The sequence below is a fragment of the Mandrillus leucophaeus genome, unplaced genomic scaffold (genome assembly GCF_000951045.1).
Source record: "Mandrillus leucophaeus isolate KB7577 unplaced genomic scaffold, Mleu.le_1.0 Scaffold78, whole genome shotgun sequence".
NCBI lineage: Eukaryota > Metazoa > Chordata > Mammalia > Primates > Cercopithecidae > Mandrillus > Mandrillus leucophaeus.
In genome coordinates this window covers 2,069,080-2,086,911 of record NW_012108474.1, presented here as the reverse complement: position 1 = coordinate 2,086,911, position 17,832 = coordinate 2,069,080, and the positions used below count along the sequence as shown (strand labels likewise).

General features: G+C 55.5%; 1 protein-coding gene across 4 annotated transcripts; it reads left to right on the top strand.

Moving 5' to 3' along the window:
• Positions 1 to 3,106: 3,106 nt before the first annotated feature.
• On the top strand, positions 3,107 to 16,534 carry HAGH (hydroxyacylglutathione hydrolase). 4 transcript variants are annotated; one of them, XR_001004557.1, is made up of 9 exons: positions 3,107 to 3,283; positions 3,780 to 3,844; positions 6,345 to 6,462; positions 7,129 to 7,237; positions 8,297 to 8,400; positions 8,575 to 8,676; positions 15,753 to 15,832; positions 16,137 to 16,308; positions 16,357 to 16,534. XR_001004557.1 is itself a non-coding variant. In XM_011966950.1 (9 exons), exons 1-8 carry the CDS (start codon positions 3,179 to 3,181, stop codon positions 16,305 to 16,307), a joined length of 783 nt encoding a protein of 260 aa, XP_011822340.1. In that variant the 5' UTR covers positions 3,107 to 3,178; the 3' UTR covers position 16,308; positions 16,357 to 16,534. The 4 variants fall into 4 exon arrangements, 3 of the variants coding, with proteins under 3 accessions (XP_011822340.1, XP_011822341.1, XP_011822342.1); XM_011966950.1 differs by having other exon boundaries at positions 16,208 to 16,308; XM_011966951.1 differs by having other exon boundaries at positions 16,208 to 16,327; positions 16,375 to 16,515.
• The last annotated feature ends 1,298 nt before the right edge of the window (positions 16,535 to 17,832 follow it).

Below are 17,832 nucleotides of genomic sequence, written 5' to 3'. Positions count from 1 at the left end.
GCAGGGCACTGGGCGGGCGGAGGCGCAGGCAGGGAGGCGTCCCTGGCGGTTTCCAGATCTCGCCAAAAGCTGTCAAGGCTCTGCAGGGGGTAAAATGTCTCCATTGCTAAGGAACGGACATGGATTTAGAGGTCCTCAGAATTACAGTTTTAGGGACATTAGGGACATTCATAAGGGCCCAGGCAGAGAGTTCCAGCGGGACTGTGTGCATCGGCAGGGCGTGCCTGCCTCATTCTAAGGGAGCCCCCAGCCCCCGTATTTAGTGCCGCCCAGTTCAAGGGAAGCAAGATGCTGTGAAACTTCCTGATTTAAGAAAGAAGTGCAGTGACGCACGCCTGTCATCCCAGCAGTTTGGGAAGCCGAGGCGGGAGGATCCCTTGAGTCCAGGAGTTCCAGACCAGCCTGTCAACATGAGACCTCATCTCTATAAAAACTAAACAAAATCAGCCGGGCGTGGTGACACACAACTGTCGTCTCAGTCACTTTGGTGGCTGAGGTGGGAGGATCGCTTGAGTCCAGGAGGTCGAGGCTGCAGTGACCCGTGATCGCACCACTGCACTGTAGCCTAGGCGACAGAGTGAGACCATATCACAAAAAAAAAAAAAAAAAAATTTTTTTTTTTTTGTGGGCCAAACCAAACATTTCTGGACTTGGCCCAGGCCCCAAGCTGCAGGTCCTTGGCCTGTTTGTACAAAGTATTACAGTTACAAAACAGCGAGCCGGCAACATTTTCCAGGCAGTGTTGGGCTGAGTGATAGGGAAAGGGAATAAGGTTTCTGCTGGTGCTGGCACCAGCTGCGTCTTTCCTCAGAAATAAAGGCACCTCCATGGGTTGTCAGCTTCTTTAGGAGGCTGTGATGGTCCCCATGGGAGGCTGAGCACCAGTTGTGAGGCAGTGCAGTGGCCAATCTTGGCTCACTGCAACCTCTGCCTCCCACGCTCAAGCAAGTCTCCTGCCTCAGCCTCCTGAGTAGCTGGGACTACAGGCACTCGCCAACACGCCCAGCTAATTTTTGTATTTGAGTAGAGATGGGGTTTCACCATGTTAGCCAGGCTGGTCTCTAACTCCTGACCTCAAGTGATTCACCTGCCTCAGCCCCCCAAAGTGCTAGGATGACAGGCATGGCCACTGCACATGGGCAATATTTTTGTTTGTAATGTTCTGCTAGTGTCAATGGAGCTGCTTTCCAGGAGGATGCCCTGGCACTCAGGGAATCCTGTCGCAGCCCTTCTGTACCCCATCTGCCGCCCCCAGCACCCACACTGCTTGGTGTGCTCCTTGGGCTGGAGTGGTACTGAGGCTAAGGGGAAGGGGAATATCGCAGGAATCTGCTCATATAGAAATCTCAGTATATTGTACCTGAGGAGAATGATCTGGAAAATGCCCAGCTGATTGTCAGACGGGTGATAGGATATCCTTGTACAGTGAAACTATAGTTTGGGCAGTTTCTCTGGCTGTGGAAATAAGGTCAGAGTCCCCATTTAGATGGGCCCTGGAGATGTGTGTGTCTGTCAGTTGGAGGGTGCTGCCCATTTCTGGATCCCTTTTGGGAGAAGCCCCTGCCCTCGCACCTATCCCAGGATTGCACTGTCCCCTGCCACCTTCTGTGGTTTCTTCCCCCTGTAGAGCGGAACTGAAGGTATTGTCAAGGCCCCCATGTATTTTTAGATTTAGTAGGAGTTTCATTGCTGAAAATACTTTTGCGTTGGTCGACTGGGTGGTAGACGCTTTTGTCCCTTGGCCACCCACTCCTCCCACCTCCTGGGCCCCTGTGGCAGAGTCCTTTGGGTCAGTTGCATGGTGGTTTTGTATCCTCCACACTTGAATCTGGTGCAGTTGTGGCCGGCTTTCCGTCTCAAAGGAACTGCTGATTCTTGTGCATATCTCACATTCGTGCCATTCAAGAGCAAGTATTGGTTTTTTCTGAGACAGAGTCTCACTCTGTCGCCCAGGCTGGATTACAGTGGGGCAAGCTTGGCTCACTGCAACTTCCACCTCCCAGGTTCAAGCGATTCTCCTGCCTCAGCCTGCTGTCAAGTATTGGTTCTTTCTGGCTAGAGGCTGAGAAGGGCTGTAACTGCATGGAATGCAGGCTTGCTTAATCAGTGGTGGCAACACAGCTTGCTGGAGGGCAGATGGCCAGGCTGGGGCACCCCCAGTCTGCGTTCCCTTCTTCATGTTCTGTCCGAGTCCGGGGTGTGAATACCCCAGAACTAGCAGCGGTTTGCCTCACAGTCACAAGCTGGCCATCCTGTCCTTTTAGAGTTCTCAAAAAAGAAAATAGAGATCATAAGTCTGAAACAGTTGATTTCCATGAATGTGAGCATGAGTCAGTTCCTATGTTTTCCTTAGGGATATATGAAGATATTCCTTTTGGTTCTTTTTTTTTCTTTTTCTTTCTTTCTTTTTTTTTTTTTTATTAACAGGTTCTTGTCTTGTCACCCAGGCTGGAGTGCAGTGGCACAGTCATAGGTCACTGCAGCCTCAACCTCCTGGGCCTAAACCTCCAGAGTAGCTGGGACTACAGGCACGCACCACCAGGCCTGACTAATTTTTAAATTTGTAGAGACAAGGTCTTGCTATGTTGCCCAGGCTGGTTTCAAACTCCTGTCCTCAAGCAGTCCTCCCACCTCAGTCTCTTAAAGCGCTGGGATTCCCGGCAAGAACCACTGTATCGGCCGGGCGCGGTGGCTCACGCCTGTAATCCCAACACTTTGGGAGGCCGAGGCAGGCGGATCATGAGGTCAGGAGATCGAGACCATCCTGGCTAACACGTTGAAACCCCCTCTCTGCTAAAAATACAAAAAATTATCCAGGTGTGGTGGTGGGCGCCTGTAGTCCCAGCTACTCAGGAGGCTGAGGCAGGAGAATGGCGTGAACCTGGGAGGCAGAGCTTGCAGTGAGCCGAGACCGCACCACTGCACTCCAGCCTGGGCGACAGAGCGAGACTCCATCTCAAAAAAAAAAAAAAAAAAAGAACCGCCGTACCTGGCCAGGATATTCCCTTTCAAAGGAACCTAGAAAGGCTGGGAAGCACTGCATTTTGTGCGTCCTGTCGTGGAGGGCCTGGCGCAGACACCAACTGAGTTGTGCTCTGTGTCTGCAGGTCCAGCCCTGCTGGGAGTTCTCCTCCACCACACAGATTTGCGGAAGAATCTGACTGTGGACGAGGGCACCATGAAGGTGGAGGTGCTGCCTGCCCTGACCGACAACTACATGTACCTGGTCATCGATGATGAGACCAAGGAGGCTGCCATCGTGGACCCGGTGCAGCCCCAGAAGGTGCGCATGGCTGTGCCCGGCTCTCTCTGCCCTCATCATCCAGCTCGGAGTTCTCACCCCCGATGGGTTTCCTAACCGCAGTGTTCTTGCAATTTTGCCTAAGCTAAATGGAGATTAGTCGCCAGCCACTCTGTTACAGGGCCCCACAAAGCGTGGAGGCAAGAGGCAGTGACACAGAAAACGCTGTGCCGTAAAATCCCCGGCACTTGGCTCTTCTTGGAGGCTTTCTGCCCCTGCAGGCGCCTCTGGGGGTGGTGGCGTCAGAGCTAGAGGGGCTTGGGGCAGTCGTAGGTAGTTGCAAGAGTCAGGCTGAGCAGGAAGGAGAAGGTGCTTTCACTGGCTCTGCTGGAGCAGAGCAAGCCGGCAGGATCAGGACGGGCCATGTCAGGGGCCCCTCCTGGCATGTCCTGGGTTCCGCTGGGCACCCTACTGTGTAGGCCGGCGAGCCAGGCCTGGGAGTGTGACGGGCCTTTGTCCTGCCCTGGGGTCACTACAGGTCGTGGATGCGGCGAGAAAGCATGGGGTGAAACTGACCACAGTGCTCACCACCCACCACCACTGGTAAGTGCTGGCGCCACGGGTGCCCACGGCTCCCCTAGGGGTGCGGGACCCGGCTCACTTCTCGCCCTGGTGGGTTTAGGGACATCGAGACCTGTCTCCCTCCACGGCTCTGTCTGCTGTGTGAGGATAGGCCCCCAGCAGACTTCTGAGAAAGACCCGGGGCTCACCGTCGCCCCCAAGGGGCAAGTCTGGTGCTGCAGTGACTCTGAGGCCCTAAGGCCTGCAGGGTGAGGGGAGAAGGCTACAGCCTTACCCTCAGGCCCCACCCCCCTGCTCTCTCCTGGGCCACGCGGGCACAGCCCTGGCACGTTGGCCTCAATGTTGGGGAGGAAATGACTTTACAGGTGAGTTTAAAAAAAACAACAAAAAACAAAAACCAAGCAGCCGGCCGGGCACAGTGGCTTATGCCTATAATCCCAGCATTTTGGTAGGCTGAGGTGGGTGGGTCACTTGAGGTCAGGACCAGCCTGGCCAACATGGTGAAATCCAGTCTCTACTGAAAATACAAAAATTATCTGGGCGTGGTGGCAGGAGCCTGTAATCTCAGCTACTCGGGAGGCTGAAGCAGGAGAATCACTTGAACCCCAGAGGTGGAGGTTGCAGTGAGACGAAACTGTGGCATTGCACTCCAGCCTGGGTGACAGAGCGAGACTCCATTTCAAAAAAACAAAAGACAGGGGCCGGGCACGGTGGCTCAAACCTGTAATCCCAGCACTTTGGGAGGCCGAGACGGGTGGATCACGAGGTCAGGAGATCAAGACCATCCTGGCTAACACAGTGAAACCCCATCTCTACTAAAAAATACAAAAAAAACTAGCCGGGCGAGGTGGCGGGCGCCTGTAGTCCCAGCTACTGGGGAGGCTGAGGCAGGAGAATGGTGTGAATCCAGGAGGCGGAGCTTGCAGTGAGCTGAGATCTGGCCACTGCACTCCAGCCTGGGCCACAGAGCGAGACTCCCTCTCAAAAAAAAAAAAAAAAAAAAAGACAAGCAGCCTATCTGGAGAGGTTGGGTTTTTTAAAATCCTTGAAAATAGATGAATAAAGCGCTGTGTCTGGGTTCTAGGGCTGGCATGCCTGCTCAAGGCCCTTGTTCGGCTTTTGGAAATTTCTGAGGCTCTTCAAAGCTAGAAAAAGTGTTTATTTGGCTCTTTCTTCTTTTTGCCAAGCAAGCATCCGAGGGCAGGTGGCACCTTTCTCCTGAGCCGGGACCCGTCTGGCACTGCTTTAGGGCCTCTGAACTGTGACTTCCCCAGCCTCTGTGTCGGGGTGAAATGAAGCCTTTTTTCCTCTGCTTGGTGGTGGGAGCGCCGTGCTGGTGGCCTGGCCAGGGTTTGATGGAAGCGTCACGGTTCACACACAGCTGGACTCAGGCCTGGAGAGTCTCAGGCTCTGTGAGTCGGGCCTCACAAGCCTCTGCGGGGTCATCAGAGGTGTCCATGCAGGGACCTGGGCTCGAGGGGCGGTGCTGGCAGCCTCCCTGGCCCTTGTCCTGTGTGGCTGAGCTGCTGTCTCTCAGCACATTCGCCTGCCTGTCGTGCGAGGCCCCTGCTGCCACCATGCCTCCTCCAGGGAACCCTGGTGGTGGCCTCCGTGTGGCTGCCTGGCGCATTACAGCTTGTTGCAGCTCCCTGCCTCTCCTGGCCTCGCTGCAGACGTCTCTTTCTAACACTGTGGTGCTTTTTAGTTCCCCGCCCCTCTGACGTTCATGCCGGCACGTGAAGTCCTAAGCCAGGCCCTAACTTCAGCGGGGTGGGGTTTGCTCACTGGTGGTGGGTGGTGATGGGCAGACCGAGGCCTGTGTGCTGTGCCCTCCTGAAGGGTGGGAGGGGCAGAGGGCTGCAGCCACCACTCCACCCTGTTATCTTGGGGCCCAGTGGTGCCAAGGCGGGTGGTTTCTGGTGTGGTCGCTGGAGTTTTCATGGAAGGCACATGAAGGAGTCTGTGATGTCATGTAAGGCCCGGGAAGGGCCCCTGCGACCGCCCCTATCTGAAATGCAGGTCAGGCAGGTTCCCCTGGGCAAACCCGGGCGCGCAGGAGGCACCTCCACCTGCTGTGCATCACAAGGCCTGGTGCTGGCCCAGGCTGGCCTCCCCTGCAGACAGACCGCCTCGGGCCAGCTGCTCATCCCAGACGCACCCCAGGTGATTCCCATGCTGAACAGTTTGATCTTCTGCCAGAGTGTCGGGTCACAAACTGGGCAGCACATCAGGATCAGCTGGGGGCTTTCAAAACTAAAAAACCCCACCCCCAGGCGCTCCCCAGACCCACTGCACCAGGACGTGGGGGTGGAACCAGGTGGTGCTTTGTAAAGACGTCCAGGTGATAACCCCAGGCCCCCACGCCCGGAACCCAGGCCACAGGATCATCCAGGTGTCTGTGATTTGCTTCCTCGGCTTCCTTTGTGTGTGCAAAATAAGCGTCCCGTTTGACCAGGGTTTAAAAGCAGCAGGCAGCCCCCTCAGCTCAGCAGGCAGCCCAGGTCTCCCGTTTGACTTCCAGGGACCATGCTGGCGGGAATGAGAAACTGGTCAAGCTGCAGTCGGGACTGAAGGTGTACGGGGGTGACGACCGTATCGGGGCCCTGACGCACAAAATCACTCACCTGTCCACACTGCAGGTAAGAAGTGAGCCCTGGAGGTGCTCCAGCGTGGCCCTGCCAGGAGCAGTGGGGGCCTCCCTGTGTCCTCTCTGCTCCCTAACCCGGTGACCCGGGAGTGCTCCCAGTGGTCCTCTGGGTAGCATGGACGGTCTTCTCTGTCTAGGCACAAGGACAGGAGTGTGCAAAACACGGCCGTGTGCGGGGCTGTGAAGCAGGGCTCCGAGACCCTGGGGCGTGGGCCACGTGGGCGGGGTCCCGGTTCGAGAGCGCAGCACACAGGCGGGAGGCCGCTCTGAGGGGGTCTTCAGCCTTTTTGAAGGTGTGAACATTTTTGAAGTAAAGAATTGGGGCAGATGGGGACAGAGGAAAACAAAAGGTCATGTGTGGGAAGGAAAGCCGTCTTTCCTAGCCAGATGCCGAGCGTGGATTCGGCCCAGTTTTGAAGGAGAAAACAAGCCCCTTGGTGTTTTACATGCAAGCGCTCTTGTTCCAGGGTGGCCCAGCACTTGGGGCGCGCCCATGGAGTGAGTCCCCCAGTCCCGTGGCGGGGAGCGCCCGCCCAGCCTTCACAGGCATTTCCCTCGGAGCTGAGGAGGCCCCGTAGGGCCCAGGCTGCGCGCCGTGACCCCGGGCGACGCTCTCCAGGGTGTCTGGGAGCACACGCGGTCGCTTGCTTTGTTTAAGGTGGGGTCTCTCAACGTCAAGTGCCTGGCGACACCATGCCACACTTCAGGACACATCTGTTATTTCGTGAGCAAGCCCGGTGGCTCGGAGCCCCCTGCTGTGTTCACAGGTGCGTGTTCGGGTGTGGGGGGCGGTGGTTCTTTGTGAAGACCCTGTGTCTCCTGCTGGGCAGGCTCACGGGGGCAGCTTCATGGCCTTCTCCTGCGCCACTGTGAGGACCCGGGGTGGGTGCTGGGAGCCTCGTGGTGGGACTGGCCGTTTCCTCCTCCGACGGGTTTGGATCGTGGTCTGGAAGGAAGTTACGCCTTCTGCAAGGGCTGTGCTGGCGGAGACTGCTGGACAGCTGGGGTCCTGGCGGATCCCACAGGAAAGGAGTCAGTTTCTTCTGGCAGGGCGAGAGGTGGCTCAGCCCTGGGGCCGTGTTCTCGATGCCGTAGTGTGGACTCGGGGACCTGTGCCAGTCTGGGGGCCCTGCCTGCCTCCCAGGGTTGTTGCAGACCACTGGAGGTCATATGGCCAGGGGACGGCCTCACTGTAGGCCGGGCCCTTCGTGGCTGCGACCTTCAAGGTGGTGTGGAGGCTGCTGGGGGCGGGGGCTGCCTCCCATGCTTGTTACTGTCGTCTGGTCCCGACTGGCCTCACAGTGCGGGGTTTCACCCGGTGACTCGGTGTGGGCCTTGCACGGCTGGGAGGCCTCCTGGTAGCCCAGAGCCACACTCGGGCCGTATCCCCCGCCGTGGGTGAGAGGTGGTTCCGGTCAGCTCAGCCAGGGTGGTGAGACCTTGGTCACGGGGTGGTGCTGGCTGCTGGGGCCGAGGGAAGACGGGAGCCAGGCACGGGCCTGAGAGGGGCTGCTGGGTGTTCGGGGAGAGGGCTGGGTTTGGGAGGGTCTCAGAGCCACAGTTGGTGGGACTAGGGGCTGGGAGGGAGGAGTGACTGGGTTTCGGGTCTGCACGGCCAGTCGGGTGGTTGGCACTGTCAGCTGAGACTTGGAAGGAGGTGTGGGAGTCAGAATGCAGGGTGCTGAGTCTGGGCAGCCGTGGCTGGAGGGCAGCCAGGGTTTGGGGCCTGGGCCTTGCTGGTGAGTATCATCCTGCTTCTGGCCCCCTCCTGAGTCCCAGCCACCAGCCTCGAGTGGCCCCCACCTCATGGCTGTCCTTGTTTCCAGGTGACACCTTGTTTGTGGCTGGCTGCGGGAAGTTCTATGAAGGGACTGCGGATGAAATGTGTAAAGCTCTGCTGGAGGTCTTGGGCCGGCTGCCCCCAGACACAGTAGGCAGCGCCTCCCTATGGGCCGGGGTTTGGAGGGCCTCACCCAGGGCGGGCCCGCTCTCCCTTCTGGCACCCACTCACTGGACACCCCCCCGGGAGGGTCCAGGTCCCGTCCCTGAGGACTTCCACGGGTGGTAACAGCCTTCTGAGCTCAACTGTCGCCTGTTTCCTCAGAGAGTGTACTGTGGCCACGAGTACACCATCAACAACCTGAAGTTTGCACGCCACGTGGAGCCCGGCAATGCCGCCATCCAGGAGAAGCTGGCCTGGGCCAAGGTGAGTGGGGCCGTCACTGTGCAGTGCTTTCCTGTGGGCTGCTCAGGGCCACTGTGCACGGCGGGGTCGCCAGAGTGGGTAGACAGCCACCCCTCTGAGCCCAGAGAGCAGGCCTGGGACTCAGGCCAGTGTGGCCCAGCTCGCCCTGCATGGCCAACCCAGGGTTCCGTTGAGATCCCTCTGCCTCAGACGCTGCATGTCTAACACGTGCCCGGCCTGTTCCCATATTCTGAGCAGTGGGGTCAGGCTGGCACCACGTGGCTCTGCTGGCTCTCCAGGCCACAGAACGTGGCTCTGTGTCCAAAGGACTCTTATCTCCGTGATGGCCCCACGTGAGCCTCCACAGCGTAGCCCAGGCCGCTGGGCCAGGACTGCAGGAGCCGGCGGGGCTCTCCAGGGGTGTTTCCCCGATTCCCTGGAAACGCTGTCGGAAGCACACACACCGGGCGTCTCAGGCGTGGCTTCCCTCTGCTGAGTGGAGAGTCGCTGCCTTGAACAGGTTTATTGTTTTAAATAAATCACTTGCTTTTTGTTGAGCATCTTTTTCCGTTTAGAGGTTTATGTTATTTTAAAATATTTACTCATAAAAATTGAAACTCTAAATCAGAGGAATCATAAATATTCATCTTTTTTTTTTTTTTTTTTTTTTTTTTTTTTTTTTTTTTGGTGACGGAGTCTCCTTCTGTTGCCCAGGCTGGAGTACAGTGGCGTAATCTCGGCTCACTGCAACCACCACCTCCTGGGTTCAAGAAATTCTCCCTGCTGGCCTGGCGCGGTGGCTCACGCCTGTAATCCCAGCACCTTGGGAGGCCGAGGTGGGCGGATCACAAGGTCAGGAGATCGAGACCATCCTGGGCAACATGGTGAAACCGCATCTCTACTAAAAATACAAAAAATTAGCTGGACGTGGTGGCGTGTACCTGTGGTCCCAGCTACTTGGGAGGCTGAGGCAGGAGAATCGCTTGAACCCAGGAGGCAGAGGTGGCAGTGAGCAGAGATGATGCCACTGTACTCCAGCCTGGCGACAGAGCGAGACACTGTCTCAAAAAAGTCTCCCTGCCTCAGCCTCGAGTAGCTGAGATTACAGGTGCCGCCACCACGCCCAGCCAGCTTTTCTATTTTTAGTAGAGATGGGGTTTTGCCATGTTGGCCAGGCTGGTGTTGAACTCCTGACTTCAGGTGATCTGCCTGCCTCGGCCTCCCAAAGTGTTGGGATTATAGGCATGAGCCACCGCGCCTGGCCTGTGTGTCTCTTTGGAGTGGGCAGGTTGCAGTTTGAGGAATGTTGATGATGTTTGCACCTGTGCAGTCCCCTCCACAGTCCAGATGTGGAACTTTACCCCAAAGGCTTCTGTGCCCCTCCCATGTGGCGTCCCCGCCAGCTGTTGCTCTGCTCTGACCTCGGGTCACTTTCTAGAGATTCCCATGAATAGAAGCACATTGTTCTGTCGTCTCTGTGGCATTCTCGGCCCCGCCAATGTTGGTGAGGGTCAGCCATGCTCTTTGCCTCTGCGTAGCCCATCGTGTTTTATCCATTCGTCTGTTTCCAGTTTTTTGCTATTTGAATAAAGCTGCTATGAACATTTGTGTACAAGTCTTTTTGTGGATATGTTTTTATTGCTCTTGGGTACCTACCTAAGAGTGGAATTGCTGTGTTGTGTGGTTAAATGTATGAACCGTTTTCCCAAATGGTTGTACCGCTCTGCAGTCCACCACCAGCGTGTGAGTTCCAGGGCTCCACACTGTGCCAGCACTGCATTGGGTCGCTGGTCTCTGTAATTTTTGCCATTCTGACTTGCATGTGGTGGTGTCTCACTGCCTTTAAGATGTATATTTCCCCATGATGAACAGGGTTGACCATCTTTTCATGTGTGTGTTGGCCTTTGGATGCCTTCTTGTTATGTTCAATCTTTTGTCTATTTTAAATATTGGATTCGGCCTGTTGGGTTGCTCTTGTAAGAGTTCCTTATATCATCTGGAAGATACATATTTAAAAGATGGTTTTCTCTCCCAGCTCATGGCTTGCCTTTTCATTTTCTTAACATTGTCTTTTGGAAAATAGTTTATAGTTTTGGTGAAGTTCAATTTATTCATTTCTTTCTTTTCTTTCTTTCTTGAGATGGAGTTTCACTCTTGTTGCCCAGGCTGGAGTGCAGTGGCCGGATCTCAGCTCACTGCAAGCTCCGCCTCCCGGGTTAACGCCATTCTCCTGCCTCAGCCTCCCAAGTAGCTGGGACTACAGGCGCCGCCACCTCGCCCGGCTAGTTTTTTGTACTTTTTAGTAGAGACGGGGTTTCACCGGGTTAGCCAGGATGGTCTCGATCTCCTGACCTCGTGATCCGCCCATCTCGGCCTCCCAAAGTGCTGGGATTATAGGCGTGAGCCACCGCACCCGGCCAATTTTGTATTTTTAATAGAGACAGGGTTTCTCCATGTTGATCAGGCTGGACTCGAACTCCCAACCTCAGGTGATCCGCCCACCTTGGGCTCCCGAAGTGCTTGGGATTACAGGCGTGAGCCACCGCACCGGCCACTCATTTTTTCTGTTATGTTTCTTGTGCCCTAAGAAACCTTTGCGTACCCCTAGCTCACAAAGATTTTCTCCTGTGTTTCTCCCTAGAAGTTTTAAAGTCTTAGCTTTTATATTTAGAATTTACAATGTTTCCTTTCAAGATGGTGTTTGTGTTTGTGTGTCGTGCGAGGTGAGGGTAGAGGTTCACCCTCTCGCAGTGTGATCCCGACATGTTTAGCGCTGTCTGTCGAAGGACTGTCCTTTCTTCCCTGGATTGCCTTGGCACCTTTCTAAAAAGAATGGACCCTCCATGCCTGAGTCTGCCTCTGGTCTCTGCTCTGTTTCGTTGGTCTGTATGACTTGCCATGGTGTCCGAGCACAGCATCTTGATGACTCTAGCTCTATGCTGTCTTGACATCAGTAGTGTAAATTCTCCAGTGTTCTTTTTCAAAATGGTTTGTTGTTTTAAACCTTTTGCATTTCCGTTTTTAGAATCATCTTGTGAGCTTCTACCAAGCTAGCTAGCTTGGCTTTTGATTGGGACTGTTGTGATAACTGATTTGGAGAGAATTGAGATCTTAACATTGTTTCTGGGAGCTTTCCATTTATTAAGGTCTTTAGCTTTTCTCAGCAGTGTTTTTGAATTTGCGTGTTCAAAGTCTTGCGCGTGTTATTCAATGATCGCTAAGCACTTCCAGTCGTGATGATTTGTTGATACTAGTTGGAAACACAGCGGATGCATATTTTAACTTCCTTGGTGTCTTAGTCTGTGTGGTGTTGCTATAAAGGAATACTTGAGGCTGAGTGACTTACGAAAGGAGGTTTAGGTGGCTCACGGCTGTGCAGGCTGTAAGCAGCATGGCCTGGGCGTCTGCACCTGGCGAGGCCTCAGGCTGCTGCTGCTCATGGCAGAAGGGGAAAGGAGCTAGCTGGTGGTGCGAAGCGTGTGGCCAGAGGAAGGAGAGAGTGGGGGGGCACAAGGTTCTCTTTTTTTTTTTTTTTTTTGAGACGGAGTCTCGCTCTGTAGCCCAGGCTAGAGTGCAGTGGCCGGATCTCAGCTCACTGCAAGCTCCGCCTCCTGGGTTCACGCCATTCTCTTGCCTCAGCCTCCCGAGTAGCTGGGACTACAGGCGCCCGCCACCTCGCCCGGCTAGTTTTTTTTTTTTGTATTTCTTAGTAGAGACGGGGTTTCACCGTGTTAGCCAGGATGGTCTCGATCTCCTGACCTCGTGATCCACCCGTCTCGGCCTCCCAAAGTGCTGGGATTACAGGCGTGAGCCACTGCGCCCGGCCCACAAGGTTCTCTTAAACCACCAGTTCCTGTGGGAACTAACAGCAACAACTCACACTTGGAGCAGGGCAGCCACTCACAGGGGACCCCCATCCAAACACCTCCGTTAGTTGGGGATCAGATTTCAGCATGCATTTGGAGGGACGGACATCCCAGCCGCAGGAGAAGGGAGTGGCCAGGCTGGACGGGAGGTGTGTTTGACTTTTAAAGAAACTGCCAAACTCCCCTTGCCTGGTGCTTGTGGTGTTTGCTTTCCTGCCAGGACGGCGTGGTCCTCCCAGCACGCAGGCAGTGGAGCCAGCCTTTTGGGAGGTGGTGCCGGAGCCCAGTCCCTGGTGAGACGCAGCCTCCTGCCGAGCTGCTCCCATTCTGCAGCCTCTGGTTTTCTTAGCGGTATCTTTTGAGCAAACATTTTTAATTTTAATGAAGTCTAATAGATTCTTTTATGGGTCATTCTTTTTTGTCTTCCATCTAAGAAATCTTTGCTTCTCCCAAGGTCAAAACATTTGCTCCTGTATTTTCTTTTTGGAATTAGTATAGTTTTAAAATTTAGATCAGTATGAATTCCCACCCACCAAATGTCTGCTGGATCTGGAATGATATTCTTGCTTTCATTCCTGATTTTGACAATTTGTACCCTTTTTTTTGTTTTTTTGACAGCGTTTTGCTCTTATTGCCCAGGCTGCAGTGCAGGGGCGTGATCTCGGCTCACTGCAACCTCTGCCTCCCGGGTTCAAGCGATTCTCATGCCTCAGCCTCCCAAGTAGCTGGAATTATAGGCGTGTGCCACCATGCCTGGGTAATTTTTGTATTTTTAGTAGAGACGGGGTTTCACCATGTTAGCCAGGATGGTCTCAAACTCCTGACCACGTGATCTGCCTGCCCCAGCATCCCAAAGTGCTGGGATTATAGGCATGAGCCGCTGCGCCTAGCCTGTGTTTTTTTTTTAAATTGGTTGGGGAGAGACAGTGTCTTGCTCTGCCGCCCAGGCTGGAGTACAGTGGCACAATCGCGGCTCACTGCAACCTCTGCCTCCCGGGTTCAGGCGATTCTCCTGCCTCAGCCCCCTGTAGCTGGGATTACAGGCCTGTGCCATCATGCCTGGTTAATTTTTGCATTTTTGGTAGAGAGGGGGTTTCACCATGTTGCTTAGGCTGGTCTTGAACTCCTGGGCTCAAGTGATCTTCCTGCCTTGGCCTCCCAAAGTGCTGGGATTACAGGCGTGAGCCACCGCGCCCAGCCTCATTCTTTTTAATAGGTGTAAAATATACTACTGCGTGGATGTCACCGGTAAATCATTTTACCAATCCCAATAGGAGGGACGCTGAGAGTTTTCAACTCCTTCTGGACCCTGGAGCCCGAACCCACGAGGTGGAGCTCTTCTGAGCTGTGCTGCAGGGACTCACCTTATTTTTTATTTATTTATTTTTTGAGGCAGAGTCTCTCTCTGTCACCCAGGCTGGAGTGCAGTGGCACAATCTCGGCTCACTACTGCAGCCTCTGCCTCCCGGGTTCAAGCAATTCTCCTGCCTCAGCCTCCTGAGTAGCTGGGATCACAAGCATGTGCCACCATGTCCAGCTAGGTTTTGTATTTTTAGTAGAAACGGGGTTTCACCATGTTGGCCAGGCTGGTCTCAAACTCCTGACCTCAGGTGATCCACCTGCCTTGACCTCCCAAAGTGCTGGGATTACAGGTCTGAGCCACTGCACCCGGCCTGTCTTATTTGGGAGACGGCGTCTTGCTCTGCTGCTCAGGCTGGAGTATAGTGGTGTGGTCTCGGCTCACTGCAGCCTCCACCTCCTGGGTTCAAGCGATTCTCCTGCCTCAGCCTCTTGAATAGCTGTGATTACAGGCGCCCACCACCACACCCAGCTGATTTTTTGTATTTTAGTAGAGATGGGGTTTCACCATGTTGGCCAGGCTGGTCTCGAACTCCTGACCTCAGGTGGTCCACCCACCTCGACCTCCCAGAGCGTTAGGATTACAGGTGTGAGCCACCGCGCTCAGCTGACTGACCTTATTTTTGTCTTTAAATGCTTCATGCTTTGTAGGAAAAATAGCTACAACATTAAAACTCGTTTTAATAGGTAACCTAAAAGCTTATGACAATTTGTACTTCCTCTGTTTTAAAGATACCCTTAGCAGTATTAACTTTTCTTCCCTCATAGGAGGTAGAGGAAGATTTTTTGGGATTGAGAATGTTGGTGGGAACACAAGGAATATTATAAAACATTCTCAGATTGTTGTCACCAGAAGGGAAGAACGGATTAGTGAGAAACCATCTCGGCATCTGCCAGGCCCCCGCTCAGTGTGCCTCCACCCGCTGAAGGGTCACTCATTGACACCACTGCCCACAGCAGCTGGGGACCCTCGGGGGTGAGGCCGCGGTGGTCTCGAGCCTGTGCGTGGGCGCCGGCAGCTTCTGTCAGAGCTCTGCCCTGAGGCCCTCCTTGTGCGGCTGTGGTAGAAGGGCCAGGGCTGTGTGGAGACCGCTGTTGGCCCCGTGGCTGCGTTTGCATTCTCTTCCCCCTGCCTCCACCCATCTGCCTGGTCAGTGTTGTCAGAAGGGAGAGCATCTCCATTGCAAGTGGAGGTGACCAGCTGCCTGCCTGCGGGGGCTCGGGTGACCTCCCCTGCTGCGGGTTCCCGTGTTCCTCCTCCCTGTGCTCGCTGTGAGGGTGCAGCTGTGGTGGTTTCTTTTCTGTGTCTCCTGCGTTGTTACTACCTCCGTAACGTGAAATGTAAACCCTGTGAATGAAAAGGAAGCTCTGTCCCTGTCCTCTGCAGGACGGTGCGGGAAGGTGGATGTGCGGCTCATCCCGGACATTGGCTTCTCTTCCCTCTTCCACACGCACAGACCCTCTGGTCTCTGCTCACCTTGCCTTCTCAGCCTTTGTCAGTCCGGCGGTGTCCTAAGGTTACCAGGTGTTCTGAGCATCTTCTTTGAGACTTGATGTCACCGTCACCCAGGCTGGAGGGCAGTAGCACAGTCTTGGCTCACTGTAGCCTCGACCTGTGCTCAAGGGATCCTCCCACCTCAGCCCCCCGAGAAGCTGGGACCACAGGTGCCCAACACCATGCCTGGCTAGTTTTTTGTATTTTTAGTAGACACGGGGTCTCGCCATATTGTCCAGGCTGGTTTCAAACTCCAGGGCTCAAGTGATCCATCTGCCTTAGCCTCCCAAAGTGCTGGGATCACAGGTGTGAGCCCCCATGCCCGGTCTGCCATTGTTTAAAGTTCCTGTGATTAAAGTGGCGTGTTTCTCTTGCAGGAGAAGTATAGCATCGGGGAGCCCACAGTGCCATCCACCCTGGCAGAGGAGTTTACCTACAACCCCTTCATGAGAGTGAGGTGAGGGCCCAGGGCAGGTGGTGGGCGCAGGCCCCTCCCCTCTGGCAGTCCCACTCGTACACACACAGTGGGGTGCATCTGAGACCCCAGATGGCTGAGGCTGCCCTGGGGAGCTGTAGCAGGTGCAGCCGCAGAGCCCCACCACTCTTCTTTAGCGGGGTCCAGCCTTTCCTGGCGCCTTGGTCGGGGCGTGAGTCCTTCTGGACCCTGGAGTTCAGAACCTGTCGGGGGGAGTGGCTGCCGCCTCCCCGCCCTCTGTGTCCTCCCAGGGCTGGGCTACAGCACGAGTCACCTTCCTCTGCAGTGGCCCTGGCTGCTCAGGTGGGCGGTGGGCGTGGCTCTGCACAGCCTGCAGCCCGGTGCCGGCCTCCGCAGGGAGAAGACGGTGCAGCAGCACGCAGGTGAGACGGACCCGGTGACCACCATGAGGGCCGTGCGCAAGGAGAAGGATGAGTTCAAGATGCCCCGGGACTGAGGCCGCCCTGCACCTTCAGAGCATTTGGTCAAGATGCCCCAGGACTGAGGCCGCCCTGCACCTTCAGAGCATTTGAGGATGAGGCTCTTTTAGGTAACTGGCTTTCCTGCTGGTCGCGCAAGAAATTCAGTCTTGATTTAACCTTAATTTCACAGCCCTTGGCTTGTGTTATTGGATGTTCTAATGCATATTTATAAGAGAAGTTTAAAAAGTATTTATTCCCATAACTCACACTTGCAGACTGTTTTCTTCTGGCCTTTAGGCCTCCCCTCATTCCCTCGGGCCTTCTTCCTCCTCTTCTTCCTCCCCCGTGAGCCACTGCAGTCCCCCCACCCATGCTTCAGGTCAGGACCCCGGGGGGCGGGGTACTCTCTCCCTGGGTTTCCTGGCTCTGTAGGAGAGAGGATACCTGGGGTGCCCTGGGTTCTTCCTCCCTCCCTTTGCCACCAGCACCCCACCTCAGAGGAATAGACACCTTTCTGGCTCCCAGGTCACTGTCACAATCTGCGTTGACATGGGATGAGTGGTCTTGGGCCCTTCGAGAGCAGAACCCCCTCCCACCGGGGCCATGGGCTCTCCAGCATTGCTGCCGTCCTGGGCTGGGGAAGGCGGCTCGGTGTTTGTGCCTGAAGCAGGCGGGGGCTCCTCACCAAGTTTCCTGCCCATGCTCGGGGGCTCTGGCTCAGCTGGAGTGGCCGCTGTGGCCGTGCCTGTGCTGTCTCCTGTCCCAGCATGGGGGTGGCCGGGGCTGCAGGAAACCGTGCCCGAGCTGCCCAGAGCCTCTGCCTCTGGGCAACGTGGCACTGGCACCACGCTCATTCCCATGCCCCATGCCACCCTTGTCCCTTCAAAGGCTGCCCTCACAGGTCTTCCTGGGGAATCCCGAGGGTTGTGATGGCACACTGCCCCGTGTCACCCCGGGACTCCTGTCTGTGGGCGTGAGCCGGTGCCTTTGCTGTGGCTGGGTGCCGATGCGACTGTCAGACCCACGGCTGCGGTTGGCACCTCTGCAGCCCGTGCCTGTCTGATCTGCTCAGGTCCCCCTGGCAGGGAGAGGTGGCTGTGTCTTCTTCCTGGAGGCGGCCAGATCCCGCGACCTCCAGGCAGTGCCCTGCTCAGCAGCACCCCCAGCCCCGTCTCTGCTTGGAAAGCACAAACCGCCCTCTGGGGAAGCAGCCACCTGGGGAGTGCTCGGCCTGTGACCCCAGGAGAGCTAGGTGGGTGGCCACATGTCCTGCCCAGGCTCTGCGTGTGCCTCGCGGCAGAGGGTCTACGAGGGAAGGGCAGGAAGAGGCAACCCCTAGGGCTAATCTGAAACTTAAAAAATGTATGAGGGCTGGGCACGGTAGCTCATGCCTGTAATCCCAGCACTTTGGAAGGCCGAGGTGGGTGGATCACCTGAGGTCAGGAGATCGAGACCATCCTGGTCAACATGGTGAAACTCCATCTCTACTAAAAATACAAAAAAAAAAAAAAAATTAGCCGGGCGTGGTGGCGGGCACCTGTAGTCTCAGCTACTCGGGAG